Source organism: Tamandua tetradactyla, chromosome 7, assembly GCF_023851605.1.
Source record: "Tamandua tetradactyla isolate mTamTet1 chromosome 7, mTamTet1.pri, whole genome shotgun sequence".
NCBI classification, from domain to species: domain Eukaryota; kingdom Metazoa; phylum Chordata; class Mammalia; order Pilosa; family Myrmecophagidae; genus Tamandua; species Tamandua tetradactyla.
The window spans coordinates 132,198,759-132,216,843 of NC_135333.1; the positions used below are offsets into that span (position 1 = coordinate 132,198,759).

Consider the following 18,085-nt stretch of genomic DNA (forward strand, 5'->3'; position numbering starts at 1 on the left):
TTACCTGAGTGCTAAATTTCTATTCCCTAGTTTGTTGAATAGGAATAATAAAATAGTTTTTGCTATTATCTCCCAATGTAAACTTTTTTTTTTTACCTGTATTTTCGAATCTAATGGTGGCTGTTACTCCTGAAACTGCAGAATCTTTAGCACTATACAGAACACTAAGAAATAGCCAACGTGTAGTGAATGCTAAAAGCTATTCTAAGAGCTCCTCATTTCTTGATGTGCTGATTCTTCACAGTAACCCCATTTTTCAGATGGGAAACTATGAGTCAGCTAAGTAACTTGCCCAAGGTCATATAGCCAGAAAGTCTCAGAGCCAGACTTCTTTAAATCAAGATATACTGTGTTCTTTTTTTAAAATTTATTTATTAATTTAAAAAAATTTAGCAAGTGAAATAGAACATTAACATAATAATCAGTAATTCACAATATCATCACTTAGTTGCATATTCATCATTTCTTAGAACATTTGCATCCATTCAGAAAAAGAAATAAAAAGACAATAGAAAAAGAGATAAAAAAAAAAGGTTACACCTACCATACCCCTTACCCCTCGCTTTCATTGTAGACTGTGTTCTTAATCACAAATCTATATTAATTTAAAGTATACATGTATATTTCTATTTAGGCATTATTAATGTCATGAAGAAAATAATTTAGTTATAATTACCCTTAAATTTTCAGGGCCCAGAATGTGTTCAGTATCTTCAGCAAGAATACCTGCCCTCCTTGCAAGTAGCTCCAGAAATAATTCAGGTAAAAGCCATCATAATGAATTTTGTTTTTAATTTAATTAAAGAAATACGATTTTGTAGTTAAATCTAAATTTTGATTCAAGAAAGCCAAACTATATTCAGTTTGATGTTTTATCATGTATAGAATAAAACAAGAGTACTTAGCCTGGAGTCCAAAACTCGGGCTGTGAAATTGAATGGGAAAAACATACTTTTATTTTCACTAACCTTTAAAAGAAATTTAGATTTCCTGCTGTTGTAAATGTAGGCAACAAATTACAGTAGATAAGTATTGCCTGTGACTTTGATTAGTATTGCCTGTGATAGAAATCATAGATGTTTTCATATCACACTAATTGTTGTAGATATCTCAATGTATCACATTTAGGCTCATCACTGTTTTGAAATTATGATAGTTATTTGATATGCCTCTAGGTCTTGTTATTTAATGAGGTAGTCTATTTATTATTCTACCATACTTTAAATACTTTGATAACCTTAATTTGCTATAATTGGTTTCTTTTGTAATCCCATGTATTTTATTTATGCATTTAAAATTATTATTTTAATTACAGAAGTTATAGGTTTACAGAACAATTATGTACAAAATACAGCGTTCACATATACCCTCCTATTGTTGACACTGGGCATTAGTGTACCTTTATTACAACTGATGAAAGATATTAAAATAGCACTATTTTAGTTCACGTTAGTTATATATTTTTTCTATATAAAATCACCTTATTATTAACACCTTGTATTAAAGCCATACATTAGTTTTAATTCATCAAAGAACATTCTTGTACTATTAACCCCAGTCCATCGTCCACAGCTGGGTTCACTGTGTTATGTAGACGTGTGTTTTATCTTCTAATTTTCATCCTAGTAATATATACAACCCAAAAAACATTTTAAATGTGTCCAGTAGATTTCAACCGATTGCCAAAAAGGGACCATGACATAATCTATTAAGAAAAATATCTCTTCTGAAGGTTTATGCCACAAAGTTAATTGTATGTAGCCAAGCTCATGAATGCTTAATTGTAAATCTGAAACTATATTTAAGGTAAATGGCTAGAAAGCTGCCTTATATTTTTGCACTATTGCAAAGCCATTTTTATAATGGCATTCGGTCATTTTCTTGGCATACAGTTATCTAACTTTTTGTCCATTAGCACATGGAGCTGATAGTTTCAATTAAGACTAAAATTAGAATCTTTGTGTAGAATTGTTTTTTCATTAAGAGTGTTTTTAGAAAGTTTTTATAATTCTGTTTTATAAGAGGCATTGAAAAGAATTAAGAAATAGGACAGATTGCCTCATGTAAGTAATCATAAAACTCATTTTTAATAAAATTATAATATCTTATTTCATAACATACTTTCTTTAACTTTGAAGGTATTAATGAACCTTCCCATGTCATTTGTTACAGAATTACATTCACATTTTAATGAAAACAAATTAGTGACTACTCAAGCAACATTAATCTCACATCCAAAGTAGAAATATACCATTCACATTTGAACAACTAAATTCTTGTAGACTGCTAAATAAAGCAAAATTGTTACTGTACTTTTATCTAGTAGTTTGATCATTAAAGATGTTATTAACACTCCACAGTTTTTCCATTTTTCATATACCTTCTCACAGTAACTTTTGCAGAATTCTGTTGAGAAGAATTATCGCATTTTGTTTTGGTTTAGCTTCTGCTCAGTCACCACTCCTATTAGGTGAAGCCATAGTAGTGTGGTTTTTTCCCCTGTTGTCCCTTCCCAGGTGTGAGTGAACTGGGGGAGCCATGTTCTCAAAAGTGAAAGTGGTGGGGCTGTACTCAAGCCACGATACCTGCCTCCAAGTATAACATTTCAAAATGCCATGAAACTTTTGAGATGAGGAAATCTTTGGGTTGCTTTTGATTGAGTTATCATAAAAATAGTATGGATGTGAAATACGACAGACGTAATACAAACATACTCATTCTTTTCTCTCTCAACTGTCTCGGCCCGGCCCCTAGGAGTTTTGTCAAGCACTTCAGCAGCCTGATGCTAAAGTTTTTAAAAATTACTTAAAGGTAGGTGGTTGGGAAATCTACATATCTTTATACAATTAGATAATATTTTTGAGTCAAAGGAGAGTACATATCATAGGATATATCACTTATTTTGGGATCTCTACTTCTAAGAATCTGAATTCTAGATTCTTAGAATCTTAGAATTCATAGAAAATTCTTCAGAGTTTTCTATGAAGTCTCTTTCAACTGATCTGTTGTGAATGATCATAACAAGCTAAATAAGTACACTAAATATATGCATGCCTGAGTATACAGGTAGAAAATGGGAGTTATATACTTCTGTGATGTAATTAAATAGGAACCTAAAGGATTAGGAGAACATGAAATGTTTAAGAACAGTTCCCATGCTAAATTGAAAGAAAGGATCTAAAAATATAAGCAGAAGTATGTTTCTTGGTTGTATCCTATTTTGAAACTTTTGAGTTGGAAAAGAGACAAAAAATAGACTCCAGAGAGGCTCTATTTGCTTTCATAAAATCACTGAATTAAAAAAAAACAAAAACCTGCAAGTTGGTAAAAAGTACCAAATACTTATTTGGTATTCATATTTATAGTTAGTCCATGAGACAAAACTGTCTTACTTCACTTGGGCAGTTGGTCATTCAACATTTTGATTGCGTTGAAGGTAACAGATATTACACTAATGCTACAAATGTCAATATTTGTGTGTAACTTTGTCACACAAAGTTACAGTGTGACAGAATGAGAAGCTGTTCTTTATTTTTATTTACTATCTTCATTCTACAAAATTGATTCGCTTAATTTCTTGGTAGTTGGTAATTTAGTGACTAAGTTCCCTGTTCTTCCTTGACTTCATTTATGAATTCAGTAGAATTTTAAGTCGAGCTCTCCTGAGTAAATAATTGTGTCATCCTTTGTGGCTGTAAGATCTTCCCTTGTCATTTCTTTTCCTAGTAGTAGTTTGTCAGCTTTAATGAATCTGAGAGTTTGTGAGTAGGTATTTAGAATTACTGTCTATTATTGGGAACTCTTCCACCTTTCTCCCCAAAAAAGTAAAATGCCTATGGAGGTTAATACTCATATAAAATAACTGATTGATAAAACTGGTTTAAAGGACTCAAAATATTTGCTTTTGAATTAGAGATAACTGTATTGGTAGTTCTAGGTACACTGTAGGATCATACTCCAAATGTATTTACTTATCTATACAGCATTTATAAAATGTCTACTCCCCCAAACCCAACTTATTTTCCTTCTTAAATTGCCTTATTTTAGTGATGGCATCATTACTCTAGTTGGGAAAAAATGAAGTTCCTTCTCTTGTGCTCATTCTCTTCATATCCAATTGGTTCTTAGATGTTGCTGATTCCTCCTCTCTCACTTCCTTTCTATCGATTGCTGACACCTGAGTGTAGACTTGTGTTATCTCACTCTGATCTCTTTCCTTTGTTCTGTCCCATCTGATGGGTTTTTCAGGTCTGTTTGAAAGTCATTAGAAATAGATTCCCTTTCCTCATAACTGTGTCTCCCCATAATTTAATAAAAACAAATTCATGTTTCTTTGTTTGGCATTCCATTTTTTTCTTATTCTGATCTCAGTCTACCTTTTTGTTTTTTCTTGCAGGAATGGTCTTTGATTTTCTTGATGTTCTTCAAAAACCCTGCCTTAAAAGCAGCCCTCCTTTATGAATCTTATCCATTCTTCTAGGCATCTTAAGCATGGCCTCCTTGCAGGGCTTTCTTTTACTCATATAGTGCGCATTCTTTCCTCTGAACTTAGTCAATAGATTATTTCTTACATGAATATCCAATCTACTAGGTTCTAGGGATATAGTAGCAAATACAATTCCTGTCCTTAGTGAGTGAACTCCTATCATTTAGTATTTCTAATGCTTATTTAACATGTACCTAACTGTTTAAAGTAGTATATAATATTAGGCCAGGGCCTAGTGCTGTGTCTAGCCTGCTCATTTGTAGTTTCAGATTTTGATTTGGAAGTACCTTATCATGTAAAATAATAAATTCCTTAAGGGATAACAACTGGCATCTTTAAATTAGACACGTTTGTTTCTTTCTTAAACATTAATTTCCCATTGTTAATTTTGCCAGTAATGCCGATCAGTAAAAAGGTGTCGAAGTCAAATTTTCATCTGACCACTTGAATCTCACAGCATTAGAAGTAATACTATATTATCACAAAATTCTCATTTGAGTGATGTTAACATATGTATCTGGCATTTATTAAGTTTTTCAGAGCAAAAAATTCTTACCTTGGATTTTGTGTAGATTTATGAAGTATGTTAAATGTTTTAAAAACATTTATTGGATTTTGCAAAAGAGTGGCTAGCACTCAGTAACTCATAGCCCTTCTCCAGGTCAAAGGTGTTATCTTCTGACTTCAGTACTAATTGTACTATTTTATTCGCAGGTGTTCTTCCAGAGAGCAAAGCCCTAAGGACTGGATTTCCCTGTGCCTACTTCATGATCAGGAATTCCAGTTCATTATTTATGAAAATGTGGTTTTTGTGTGCCACTCACACTGATCTTTTTAAACATAGCTTGAGTTTATGGCAGTATATGTACTGGGATTTTTCTGTAAAATGGGTGTAATTTTCCCTAAATGCAGGTATGTGACAACATAAGTTGCTTGCATGCCAACTCATTGTTCTATATAAAAATGCTGTTAAAAGATAACAGCAAATTTATCCTTGTACCTTATTTTTTTTTTATTTGAAACTTTAAGTCCTTTATAAAGACCATAATACAGTGGAAAACTGTGCTTTTAAAAATTACTGAATATAAAATGTTTGAGAAATTTCATTTTCTTTGTGTGTAGGCACATTAAGTATGGGGGGAATACAACAATCAAAACTAATTTTTTTGTAGATAGCCATTACATTTCTTTAAACTGTTTCAGTACCTATGTGTATTCTACAAAAGAGAATGGTTTCGTAAATTAATTGATTTAAAAGTAGGTGTGGGTGTTACACATTTTTTTTTAATACAAATAAATAAATTTTATGTAGTGAAAAGCCACTGTCTTTTTTGGAATTATTATAAATACTTTAGCCTTATTTTCTAGTTTTAATCCTTCCTTCGTTTTCTATCCAAAGTTCTGCAAATCTGAGGGCATGGATGCTTTGTTTTACTTAGTTCTGCTTCTAAGTAGTTAAATGTTAATTAGGATAATTTTTAAAAGCCTAGTGAATCTTTTAATAGAATTAAAAATCTCTAATTTATTTTTTCTAAACCTTTTTTTGGATTTACTTAGAGCAAGATATGCCCATATATTTATGATACTTTTAAGTAGTAACTGCCCACTTAATTACTTGAAAGCACCTTCCTTTGTCTTCCCCCATTATTATTTATGGCTACTCAGGAAAGCAAGAGGAATAAATCATAGTATCAGTAGTATTAGAAAATGAAGGAGAAAGGAGGGGCAAAACTGTGTAGTAGAATTACTTCAGTCATTTGGGTTTAATTCTAAAAGCTCAGTTTTTAGGGGAAGATTTTTTTTTATTTTAACCTTTGATCCATTCATCAAGGGGCTTCATGGATGGGCTTCGATGGAATATAAACTCCTAAAATTGTATTCTAAATTGTACACATGAAACTTTTTTCTGGGGTTAATTCTGGAAGAGATTTTAAACATTTTCCTTACATCATGGAATAAAGGTACTAAACTAAGTTGGCAGTTAATTGTAAAAACAGATTATATAATATATGGCAGACTGTATATTATCTTTAAGTTTAAAAGTTTTAAAAAGTAGAAAAGTGAGCTGGGTGCTGCTTTGGTAGTTGCTTTGAACTATGGGAAAAATAATTGCATCTATTGCAATAATAGTAATTATCCAAAGTATACAGGTAGCATGGCATGGTGGTTAAGAACTCAGATGGTCTGATACAGATTAAGTAGGTTCAAATACTAGCTCTGCCAGGAATTGGTTTTAGAACTTTGGGCAAGTTAAATAACCCCTCTCTGCTTCAGTTTTCCCATCTTTAAGTGGTTGAAATAATGGCAGCCATCTCATAGGTGTTATGTGAATTCAATGAATTGAGCATGAAAAGAACCACCTGGCACATAAATTATTACTGTACTATTAATTCCATATATTTAAAGATGTTATCCCATTTTCCCTGGCTCTTAAGGCTCTGAAGATTTCTATGTGTTCAGAGCTAAGAGAAATCAAGACATGGGATTCAGGAGTTTGTAATATAAATTATAACTTCATGTTATAATAATCATGCATAATTCCCATTTTATTCCTTTAGCCAACCCAGAGCACTTTACTTACAGAATTAATTTTTGTTACTAATCCATAGCAATTAGGGAACCTTCTTCCATCATGAATAACCTTATTTGTATAGTACTTAGTTTCCTAAGCAAGTTCCTAAATGAGTGTCTCAAGGGTGATTCTCACCTGTATTTGGTGAGATAATTTAGGCTAAAGGAATTTGTGTAAATTGACTGGAACCACAGGGTTTTATGATACCTGGTCTAGTTCTGACCTAGCCCTTTATTTAAATATTAGTATTAATGCTAACATTAAGTGGTTCATAAGTGGCTTGACCTTTAAGAAAATAACTGTGTAGTATTTTAATGCGCATCATTTATTATGTGGTAAACATAAATTGGGGCCTTTGGTTCAGTTAATCACATTTCCTTCCATACAACTTTAAACTGTGGGTTTGAAACTTTGACTAGTCTTCCTTTGTATTAGATATGGGAAAACTGAAACTGGTTGGAATTTTAAGTGGTGAGACTTGTTATAGTGGTTACATCATTTAAACATTGTTTGAAATTGTAGTAAAGTAACTCACTTTGTAATAACTCGTTGGATTTGGCTTTTGTGTTTAAGATAAAGAACAGGCTTATAGAGGTAAGAAACTTATTTTCCATCAGAGAGAGGCTTGGTTGCAAAAGCCTCTGCTCTTAACCACTCTGCCATGGTTTCCACCTCTTTGGTGGTTGCGGTAGTATCTGGAAAGAAGCCTCTCTTTTTTCTACCCTCAAAAATTTAGTCCGTGCCCTCGTGCTGGAGCAGAAATGAACCCTCTCCAGGAAATAGCTGCTAAAGACCTTGCCTCATGAATATTACAGAACTTAGTTTTAATACGTCAGTTCTTCAATATTGCTATTTTCCAAACTACAGTCCTGAAAGAAGGAATTACGTGAACATAATTGCATTACCCATTTCACGTCTGAATTATGCTGAAACGATGATACTGTTCTACTGCAGCCAAAGTGTTCTTTGGAAATTCAAATTCCAACCTTCCAGACTCTGATTTCTCAACACATCCAGTATTCAGCCCACCTGTGATTATTAAGACGTAATCACTAGCTCAATTTCTGTCTTCCTCTTGTTCGGTACTCTGCACCCCGCCTTCCGGCGCCCAGGGATCGGTTGGGTTTTGCAATTGTGGGAATCTGAGTCATGTTCACTTCCTAGGGGTCCCCAGCTTCACCCTCGGTGTGGGGGTACTGGCGCGCACAATTACCGGGTGTACCGGATTCCCAGGCCCGCCCTCCCCGCCCGTCGCGGCGATGTCCGGGCGTGCGCACGCGCACTCACAATTGGCGGCCGTCAGTCACGCGACGCCTAGCCTGCGTTCCAGAAGCCGGAAGTGCCCGGGGCGCGAGGAGGCCGAGGGAGTGCTCTGGCGGTGGCTCGGAGGGGACGGGGCTCGGTAAGGGGGACAAATCGGTCGGAGGGGCGGCAGAGGCCTAACACAGTCTCGTGCGGAGCGCTTCCACCTCCTGTGGGAGGCTGGATGCGGAGTCAGAAGAAGTGGGGCAGGAGACCTGAGAAGCCCCTCACGACCCGAGGCCGAGCCCACCCGGACTCTGCAGGTTCGGACAGCCTCCTGGGGGGTTGGAGCGTCCGAACCGCTCGAGCGGTTGCGCGAACCGGTTCCCTTGCACTTCGACTTCTCGCCCCGCGACCGGCCCCCTTCTGCACCCTGGGGCCCTCCAGTGGCGTTGGGCTCGGAGGGAGGTGTCTTTACCCCGTCTGGGCCCGGGCTGTCCCTTTCCTTTAGAGTTAGACTCTCTCTTTTCCAGCTCTCTTTCCGAGTGTTGACAGGATTGGCACGTTTTAAATGGATAGATCTTTCAGACGATTTTTAAAATGTTTCATTAGGGTTTTTGTGATGTTAAAGACAGAATTTGCCTCACTGGAAGCTAGAAGCTGAAGACTTTTTAATATTTACAGATAAAATGCAAAATCCCAAGCGTTTACTTGCCCTTCGTCGACCTGGCTTGTGTGTTCATTTTCTAATCTGTTTTCAAGCATTTTCAGTAGGTGACCTCAAAACAAGTTCTACCGAGTAATTGTCAAATGTATCACTGAAGAGCGACCTTTTTCATTCTGTAACCCGAATATAACGTCTGTTTAACAAATGATTCCCGTAATTGTGCAGTTTGGAAATCCTGGAACTTTGTCCATATTACGTGTCACAAAAACTGTATTCATTTCTGCACAATGACTTTCGTTTTCAACGGTATAAGGAAGTACGCTTAAGATAGTGTCACCAGGAACATACTTGTTGAGTGTCTACCTATACTTTCACAGGTTTGGGAAGATTTATACACCAAGCCCCTTGTGAGTGTGCTGAGTCATGTTTGGCATGCCGTTGTGGGATTATTGGAAGACGGTGTTAAAAGATGTTTCCTCTGATCATTGTGAAACCACAATTTTATATCCGCATATAGAAAGCAAGATCTCTTAGCTGATGAATTTGTTTTATATTATCCACTTAAGTACGTGTAGTGCCTAGTGATATTATTTGCCATTTACAGTTGTCCTTAAAAAGCAAATTACATTAATTAAGGGAAGTTTTGCATCAGATATTAGAAAAGTTTTACATTATTACCTCTTAAATGCAGTAACTGAAAAATATATTTCCATTTGTTGTGAAAAGGGAATCTTATTTTTATTCCTTCTGATAAATTACTTTATGGTGCTAAAATTGAGGAATGCATCCTCATATACCAGAGATTGGTGAAATTTAGATCCCTGGCTATTCTGTATGTTCCTAACCCTACTGGGAATATTGGCAGTCATTAATTTATCACTGGATACCTAGCCCAGCATTCTGTTCTTTGTCGTAACTTGTTAAAAGCTATGTTTCCATCTGACACTACAGAAGTTTTAATGTGGCGTGATGAGACAAGTGTTTATGCTATGTTAGCAAATCTCATTTTTATTCCAACATAGAGTTCAAATATTTTTAATATTCTTATAGTTCTATAAGCTTTTCCATATTAAAGGGCAAGGCTAGGAGTGATGCTTATTTTTTTAAGACTTGGTAATATATACTTGGTATGTGTATATTATACTCAGAAGTTGGAGAACAGCCAATTAATTCCAGATAAGTTAGTAACTTACACTATTTTCTTTATTTTAAGATGCTAAAAATATTGCTTATCCTAATTTAATCTTTTAAGACATTTGAAGGAAATGACCAGCATCACACTCATTGATAAAGGCAAAACTATAAAGTAAATGTTCTTTCAGCCCTGTGGTAAATGAATTAAATTGAATATGTAAGATGTTATTAGTTAATGTATTTTTCAGTGCACACAGTATTTTGGTGGGGTTTTTTTTGTTTTTTGTTTTTTGTTTTTTTTTTTAATGTGGGCAGGCACCAGGTATCGAACCTGGGTCTCTGGCAAAGCAGGTGAGAATTCTGCCACTGAGCCACCGTAGCCTGCCCTATTTTAGCTTTTAATATCGCTGAAAACTTAGATTTTACAATGGACTCTTTATACACTTCAATTAAGAAATAAATTGTGTGTGATCTTGTGATTTAAAATAGCTAACATTTGTTTCTTAAAAGCATTATTCCCTTAAAATATATGTGTAAATATTTTTTTTTCTTAGTGTAACAAGAGGATCTCCTAACCAAGCAGAGATGCAGAGCACTTCCAATCATCTATGGCTTTTATCTGATATTTTAGGCCAAGGAGCTACTGCAAATGTTTTTCGTGGAAGACATAAGGTTGGTACAGAGAAAACTTTGGAGGCTTTTTATCACTGTATGTATACTCTTCTGAGAAGCACACTTATACTAAAATGTGGGACTTGGTGATTTTGATTATTTTGTTTAAAGAGAATACCTTTTTTTGTTGTTGCTTAAATATAGGTGTGCCAGAGGACTTGAGGATTTTTACCCAATTGCAACAAAGGTTGTGTGTTGGAAAATGAAAGAAAACAGGAGGTTGGTTGAAAAAGGGACAAGGGAAGATGAGTTTAGTGTTGTGCCTTTTGACGTTTTTCCCCAACCCGACTTCCCTGTAGTAGTGAATGGTCTCTCTAACAGAAGTTCAGTGTGGCAATGCTTTGGTGTAGCAGTGGGTAAAGGCGTGGTGGGGAGCAGATGTGTAGTTTGGAGGGGAACCCATGGATGATTCTGATATTCTCTACTAAAGATTCATGCCCTCCCTAAATCAGTACCCTACAAGACAGATTGGCATAAAATGGTTTTAATAAGGAGACTAGGTAAAAGGCTATATCCTGGTATGAGGTAATAGGAACTTGGTAGTGAAAGTGGTAATAGAATAAAAAGACTAATCCCAGAGGCACTTCAAGATCCAAAACGCCAAAAGATTTTGTGTCAGATTCCCTATTGGAGGATGTAATTGAAGTAAGTTAAAATAAATTAAAGATAAAGTTTCTATTCAGGGAAGAAAGCTGGAAAAAAATGGAATTAAAAAATCCTTTTATAATGCAGATATCCACTAATTTTTCAGCACTATGACTTTGTTTGCACTAAGTGATGTTTGGAGCCTCCTAAATTCCTATTTTCAGAAAAGGGATTCTAAACATTTTAGTAAGGAGGAGTTCCTTCATATTTTCTTGTAGCCTTGAGATCAATCAGTTCTGTCTGTGATAATAAGATAAGTATTCATGGGTGGGGTCATTTCTTCTAGCAAGAGAATATAACTTTAAAAAACCTCTGGTTCACTGACTTATAGAAAATGAATCAGATGTACCTAAGGACAGCTTTTAGCTTTTCCCGCTCAGTTTTGGAATTGTCCAAAGGCTCTGGGTCATTGATCAAACTAATTGTGATCAACCTTAGATATTCCTGCCCTAGAAATTATTTTTGTTTTGTGCACTGTGCCATGAAGAATAGAAAAATGAGTGGTGGCACAGCTTTTAGCATTGAAAACACATCTCACAATCTGTCTTCCTGTGGCCCAAATTAATTTAACAAACTTCTGTAAACACCTGGTAAGTGTCAGGCACAGTGATGGGCCTAGTGACTATAACTACAACTAGAACTAATACCTACAAAAAGTTCCAGTTGTAGTAGCAAGGTAGTATTGGAAGGAATGTTAAACTAGAAACTGATAGGATGACAGGCAGTCAAAAGGAATAGGGATTGGACGTGGTATATTTCACGTTTTGGTCTTTTTTCTTTCCTTGGATACTTAGTGTCCTCCACGTAAGTACATAACACATAGTAGACCCTCTGTAAATGTTTGCTGAAGAAATAAACTTATGAATGAGGACAGATTAAACTATCCTAAAATAACTTGAAGTTCTTTAAAGGAAACAGAGATGTACTTTATCCAATATAGTTTGAAAATCTAAAATAAGACTTTGAGCAGCATAAGAATTGACTTTACAAGATTGCTGAGACCCAGTTTAGCACTTGGTCCCTAATAATCTTCCCAGAGATGTATTTTGAGAAACTGTATTTGTTTTCAGTGACATCAATTTCAAGAGTTTGCGATTATGTCCCCCAAATCTTGCTTCCTCTTAGTAACCTTTGAAGAATTTTTACCATAATAGTAGCTAAATTCTGTTATGTTATTGCTTAGAATAATGAGATACCTAAGTTTACTATTTGTTTAAGTATATCACCTACCTAATCTGTCTCTTTTTCATTAATTTAACTTTAGCTACTAATGTGTATGTGTGGCTGACTATATGTGTGTGTGAAGGAAGTAGGAAGGATGTGTTAATCTGCCCATGTGTATATGCGCATGGACATAGATCTCTAAATAGAATTAGTTTGTTTTGATTTAAGGACTCTAATAGGTGACTGGGCAGATGAATAAAGGAAAAATGATACTTTCACACATATATCCCAGTAATCTCACAGGTATGATGTAGACTACATAAATTTTGTAGCCAGTAGGAATATACTGGCTTAAATCACAGTGAGTGCATTACATTATTGTTTTATTATTATATTATTTGTATTGTTTTTCCTGCTTGCTCTTCTGTGAGGATTTTCCTAATTTTAGATTGAGTTGAGACAAGTACCCTCAAGTAAAAGCTCTCTTTGGGGTAGTATAGATTTGACAGTGTCCTTAACCTGGCTGAGCTAATGAAATAACAAGGTAATTGAGCTGTAGTTACATTATTGTTCTATTTTCATTATTTGAAAACAGTCATGGCCCTTTAACTCTTTCAGGTATATTTAGCGTAGCAAGGGACAGTCACACAGATAGTAGCTTCCAAATCATCATCTTGAGAGGTTGTGTAACAGTTAAATGCTTTTGAGAAAAAGATAATGAGATTTTGGGTCGAGGAGAATATGATGGCTGTAAGTGGTGAATCTGTTTCAAAAGCTATAGAGAGGGCTCCAAAGTAGAAAAATCACACAGGTCCTGACAGATTTATGTAATATGTTTAGGCAGGTAATACTTGAGCCCCAGGCTTTAAGCAGAAAGAACCTTTCCACTTGCACCAGAAAAATTGAACCTTGGAATGGAAGAAGTAAGGCCAAACTCTCAACAAATGTGGACTGATCACAGGGAAAGGCTTTCTGATTTCTAATTGGAAGTCGGAGGGTCTGGAAAAATGTTTTAAAGTAAGGTTAACATAAAGAACAAGAGAATGTAATATTTATCTGAAATTTAAGCATGTATTTGTACCTCTAAGATTCCCTCCCAGCTACAGCTATGCATTATAATTTTGCATGATCTACTTCAGTAAACCATGAGGAAACGAGAGTTGAGGAGCTTGCAGCTATCTCAATAGAGAAAAGAAAATGGCTTTGATCCTCTGGGGATGGTCTGTGAAGGAACAATCTGCCCTTGTCATCTAGGTGAAGTTGCAGAAAGTTACCTAGAAAAGCAGTGGTACAATTTAACTAGGAAGTCTACTTTAACCTTACTCCCCAATTCTTAAACCATATATGCATTATCACAGCTAGGAACTATTTCTTAAAATCTTAAGCATAATTTCATGTTTGGAATTATTGGAGTCTTCTGATATGTAAATGTCTATCAGAATGCAAACTTATTTATAATATGAAAGAAAATAGTCTTTTCTACATTCCAAAACATACAATTTGAAAGGAATATTGAACAGTCGGTTGATTGATTTGAGCTTTAAGAGTCAGAAGTCCTAGTACAAATGCTTAAAAGTTATACAGAATATGTTATTGTGAGAATAATTAAGTGTTGAATGATGTGTGAGTATGGTGGAAAAGGGAAGTTTAGAGTCATGAATGTCACCAGAAGAAAAGTTGAAGATCAAAACATGGAAATGTATAACAGTGAATCTTGTGATGGACAGTGTCCGTGATTAACTGTAAAAATATTTAAAAGTTCCTTCATGAACTAGAGCAAATGTGTGACACTATTACAAGGAGTTAATAATAGAGGGGTATATGGGGGAAGATGTACCTATTGCAAAGTTTGGACTGTTTGTTAACAGTAATATTTTAATACTCTTTCATCAACCAGTAACAAATGTAGCACACTATGGTTCAGTAATAGAGAAGATAAGGAATATGGGAGGATTAGTGTTTTCTTTTTAGTTCTTTTCTGGAGTAATGAAAATGTTCTAAATTTGGTCATGGGGATGTATGCACATCTATGTGATGATACTGGAAGCCAGTGACTGTATACTGCAGATGGTTTCTGTGGTGTGTGAATATATCTCAATAAAATTGCATTTTAAGAAAGCTATTCAAGATGTTCTATAATAAGAATAAATTGCTATTGATAGTTATAATGGTACCTTTGAAGAATAAATAAAACATTGTGTCTTTTTTTTTTAAAGAAAACTGGTGATTTATTTGCTATCAAAGTATTTAATAACATAAGCTTCCTTCGTCCAGTGGATGTTCAAATGAGAGAATTTGAAGTGTTAAAAAAACTCAATCACAAAAATATTGTCAAGTTATTTGCTATTGAAGAGGAGGTAAGTAGTTGAGCTTTAGTTAATCTTGTGAACATGTTTATAGTAGTTATTCTGTTTGAGAAACATAATCTAATATAAAATCTGGGTTAAAAAAAACTGAAAATTAGGCCTCACGTAACCAAGAATTTTATCCCCAAGGATTCTTGAAGAGATTTATAGCAGTAGAAATTAAATAGCGTAACAGGGGAACCAGAAAAAAAGAAATAGAAGGAAAAGGATATGGTTATCAGTATTTTTTGCAGAAAAAAAAAGCTGAAGTTAAATTAACATATATAAAAGGAGCAAGGAGAAGTCGAACAATGCAAAGTAGCTTTTATAAGCAAATAAAAATCTTAGAAATCCAAAGATTACGATATGAAGTTCAAATGTGTAAGATAGAATTGATTTTATGGGAAAGTAATATAACTAGGAAAAATAATCTAGAAATATTGAAGATAGAATTCTTTTTTAATCTCTTTGAGGTAAGCAATAAAATCACTTTTTTGAAAAGTAATTTGGCAATTTATACACCTTATCCTAATGATTTCATTTTTAGCCATTACTTCTTACAAAGTAATCAAAATGCAAATTATAGTTTATGTGCAAAGAATTAGTTATAACCGTGTTGATAAATAAGTTAAGTAAGTTATATTATGTGATGGATAAACAGTGAGGAAAACCATTATTTACAATATTTTAATGCCCTGGAACCTGCTTATATAAGATGTTAGGTGAGGGGTGCACAGGTAGTTCATTGGTAGAATTCTTGCCCACCATGCAGAGACCTGGTTTAATTCCCAGCCCGTGCACTCCAAAAAAAAAAAAAAAAAATTCAATAAATGTTGCTGCAATAACAGGATATTCACATGGAAAGAAGGATGAAATATGACCCCTGCCACACAGCATACCAAAAAAAAAACAAAAAGATAGATGTTAGGTGAGAAAATCAGATTAAAAATATATATGCAGTATGATCTCACTCTATACAGAATTATATACAATGTTTTGTATATTTACAAAATACAAAATACAATGTTCTGTGTATTTACAGAGAAGGTTTAATTTGATATATAGAAGAAAGACTAAATACCAAAATATATTAATGTAACTGTCTCTGGGTATTATGGGTATTTCCCAAATTTTCAGTAATCAGCATGCATTATTTCATAATTCAAAAGCAACAGCAGATTTTTTTTTCTTTTTAAATTATTTCTGACTTTTTAACAGCCACTGAATAGTAGGGAAATTCAAAATATTTTATGAAAGTGTTTTGATAATGAGCAGTTCTGTTGGTGGCTCAGCAGGCGGAATTCTCACCTGCCATGCTGGAGACCCAGGTTTGATTCCTGGTGCTTGTCCATGCAAAAAAAAAAGGGGGGTTTTAAGGATATGAAGGAAAAGATTAGAAAAAGTTAGAGGATGAAAATTAGAAAGTATTCATACTCACATTTTCAAGTTTCTGATATTGGTACGCATCTTTATTATCAATACATAGATTTGATTTTATAGCATTTTTCCCTATAACGCTTATTTAAATTGGTGATGCATCTTATAACAAACGGTACATTAAAATCAAGGTTATAAAAGAGATCAGCAACTCAGTTGCAGATGAGCACACATGGAACTTTGCTGCAAGAGAGACCACTCACTTCCTCATTTGTTTTTAAGGATGGGACTCCATTCCTTAAAGTAGTAGTACTTGCCATGAGAAGAATTTCAAGGGGTTAAGAGATTTGTTAGACAACCTAATTGTGCTAAATGTACTATTATGTGTAAGACATTAAAGATGATTTAGCAAAACCTTTATAATATTGTAAGCAGTGATTTTATAATTCACATTTAGCCATTTTTACTGTGGTTTATCTTCAAAAACAAATCTAACTTTCTTACTTAATAGGAATTTGAAGGTATTAATTCTTATGCGTGTATAGTCAGACAGATATTTAATGAATCCCATATGAAGCAATACAAAGTGCATTCATCATTATAGCAAATCTTACATTTAAATGAAATCAAATAAGTATTGGCATATAATAAAAAATGATATCTTATGAGTTCATATCAGTGATTTTTTTTTTTAGACAACTACAAGACATAAAGTACTTATTATGGAATTTTGTCCATGTGGAAGTTTGTACACTGTGTTAGAAGAGCCATCTAATGCGTATGGACTACCAGAGTCAGAATTCTTAATTGTCTTGCGAGATGTGGGTATGTTGGCTTATTTATGTGAATATTAAATTATTACTATATATATAATTTAATAACAGTAATAAAAAATGAATTCCTTATTTCAAAACTGAAGACCTTTAGGCAACGCTTAAAAGCACAAGTGTCAAAAGAAAAAATAGATAAATTGTAATTCAGGAACAGTAAAACCCTCTTGTGCTTCAAAGGATACCATCAAGAAAGTGAAAAGACAACCCACGAAATGGTAGATAATATTTGCAAGTCATACATCTAATAAGGTATTTGTTTTCAGAATGTATAAAGAACTCTTGTAACTCAATAATAAAAAGATAAATAACCCAATTAATGATGGGCAAAGGATTTAAACAGACATTTATACAGAGAAGATAATATGCAAATGGCCAAAGCGCATTAAAACATGTTCAACATCATTAGTCATCAGAGAACTGTAAATCAGAACTTCAATGAGATGGCAATTCATATCCACTCCGATGGCCAAAATAAAAAACATACCATAACAAGTACTGGCAAGAATATGGAGAAATTGGAACCCTCATACATTGATGGAGAGATTGTTAAAATGGTGCAACCACTTTGGAAAATAGTTGGGCAGTCTCTCAAAAAGTTAGAGTTGCCACATAGCTCTTCTAATTATATACCCAAGAAATTAATACTATTTCTACTCAAAAGCTTGTGTCTGACTGTTCATAGCAGTATTATTCATAGTAGCCTAAAAATGAAAACAGCCCAAATGTGTATCAACCTATGAATGGATAAGCAAAATGTGAAATATCCATTTTTTTATACAATGGAATATTATTCAGCCATTGAAGGGAATGCAGTCAGACAAAAGGATAAATATTATGATTCCATTTATATTAAACGTCCTGCATAAGCAAATCCATAGAGACAGGGAAAGGGAAATGGGAAGTGCCGGCTTCCTAAAAAGAAAAAAGGTTCCTTTTTTGGGGGATAAA

The 18,085-nt window shown here is 34.2% G+C and overlaps 2 protein-coding genes across 6 annotated transcripts in view; both read left to right on the plus strand.

Moving 5' to 3' along the window:
• The window catches only part of XPOT (exportin for tRNA), a 41,378-nt gene extending 35,550 nt beyond the window's left edge, over positions 1-5,828 (plus strand). For 2 of the 3 annotated variants that reach the window (XM_077111290.1, XM_077111289.1), the window contains 3 exons: positions 691-762; positions 2,755-2,811; positions 5,201-5,827. In XM_077111290.1, the coding sequence (XP_076967405.1) occupies positions 691-762; positions 2,755-2,811; positions 5,201-5,227 (156 nt within the window). In that variant the 3' untranslated portion in view covers positions 5,228-5,827. Of the gene's footprint in view, positions 1-690; positions 763-2,172; positions 2,812-5,200 lie in introns of all 3 variants that reach the window. The other variant, XR_013155771.1, reaches the window with a different exon arrangement.
• A 2,537-nt stretch (positions 5,829-8,365) lies between these two features.
• Positions 8,366-18,085, plus strand: part of TBK1 (TANK binding kinase 1) — an 83,214-nt gene continuing 73,494 nt past the window's right edge. The window contains exons 1-4 of one of the 3 annotated variants that reach the window (XM_077111300.1): positions 8,366-8,460; positions 10,656-10,773; positions 14,799-14,939; positions 17,000-17,129. In XM_077111300.1, the coding sequence (XP_076967415.1) occupies positions 10,687-10,773; positions 14,799-14,939; positions 17,000-17,129 (358 nt within the window). In that variant the 5' untranslated portion in view covers positions 8,366-8,460; positions 10,656-10,686. Of the gene's footprint in view, positions 8,624-10,655; positions 10,774-10,917; positions 10,993-14,798; positions 14,940-16,999; positions 17,130-18,085 lie in introns of those variants that run through there. The other 2 variants (XM_077111301.1, XM_077111303.1) reach the window with 2 other exon arrangements.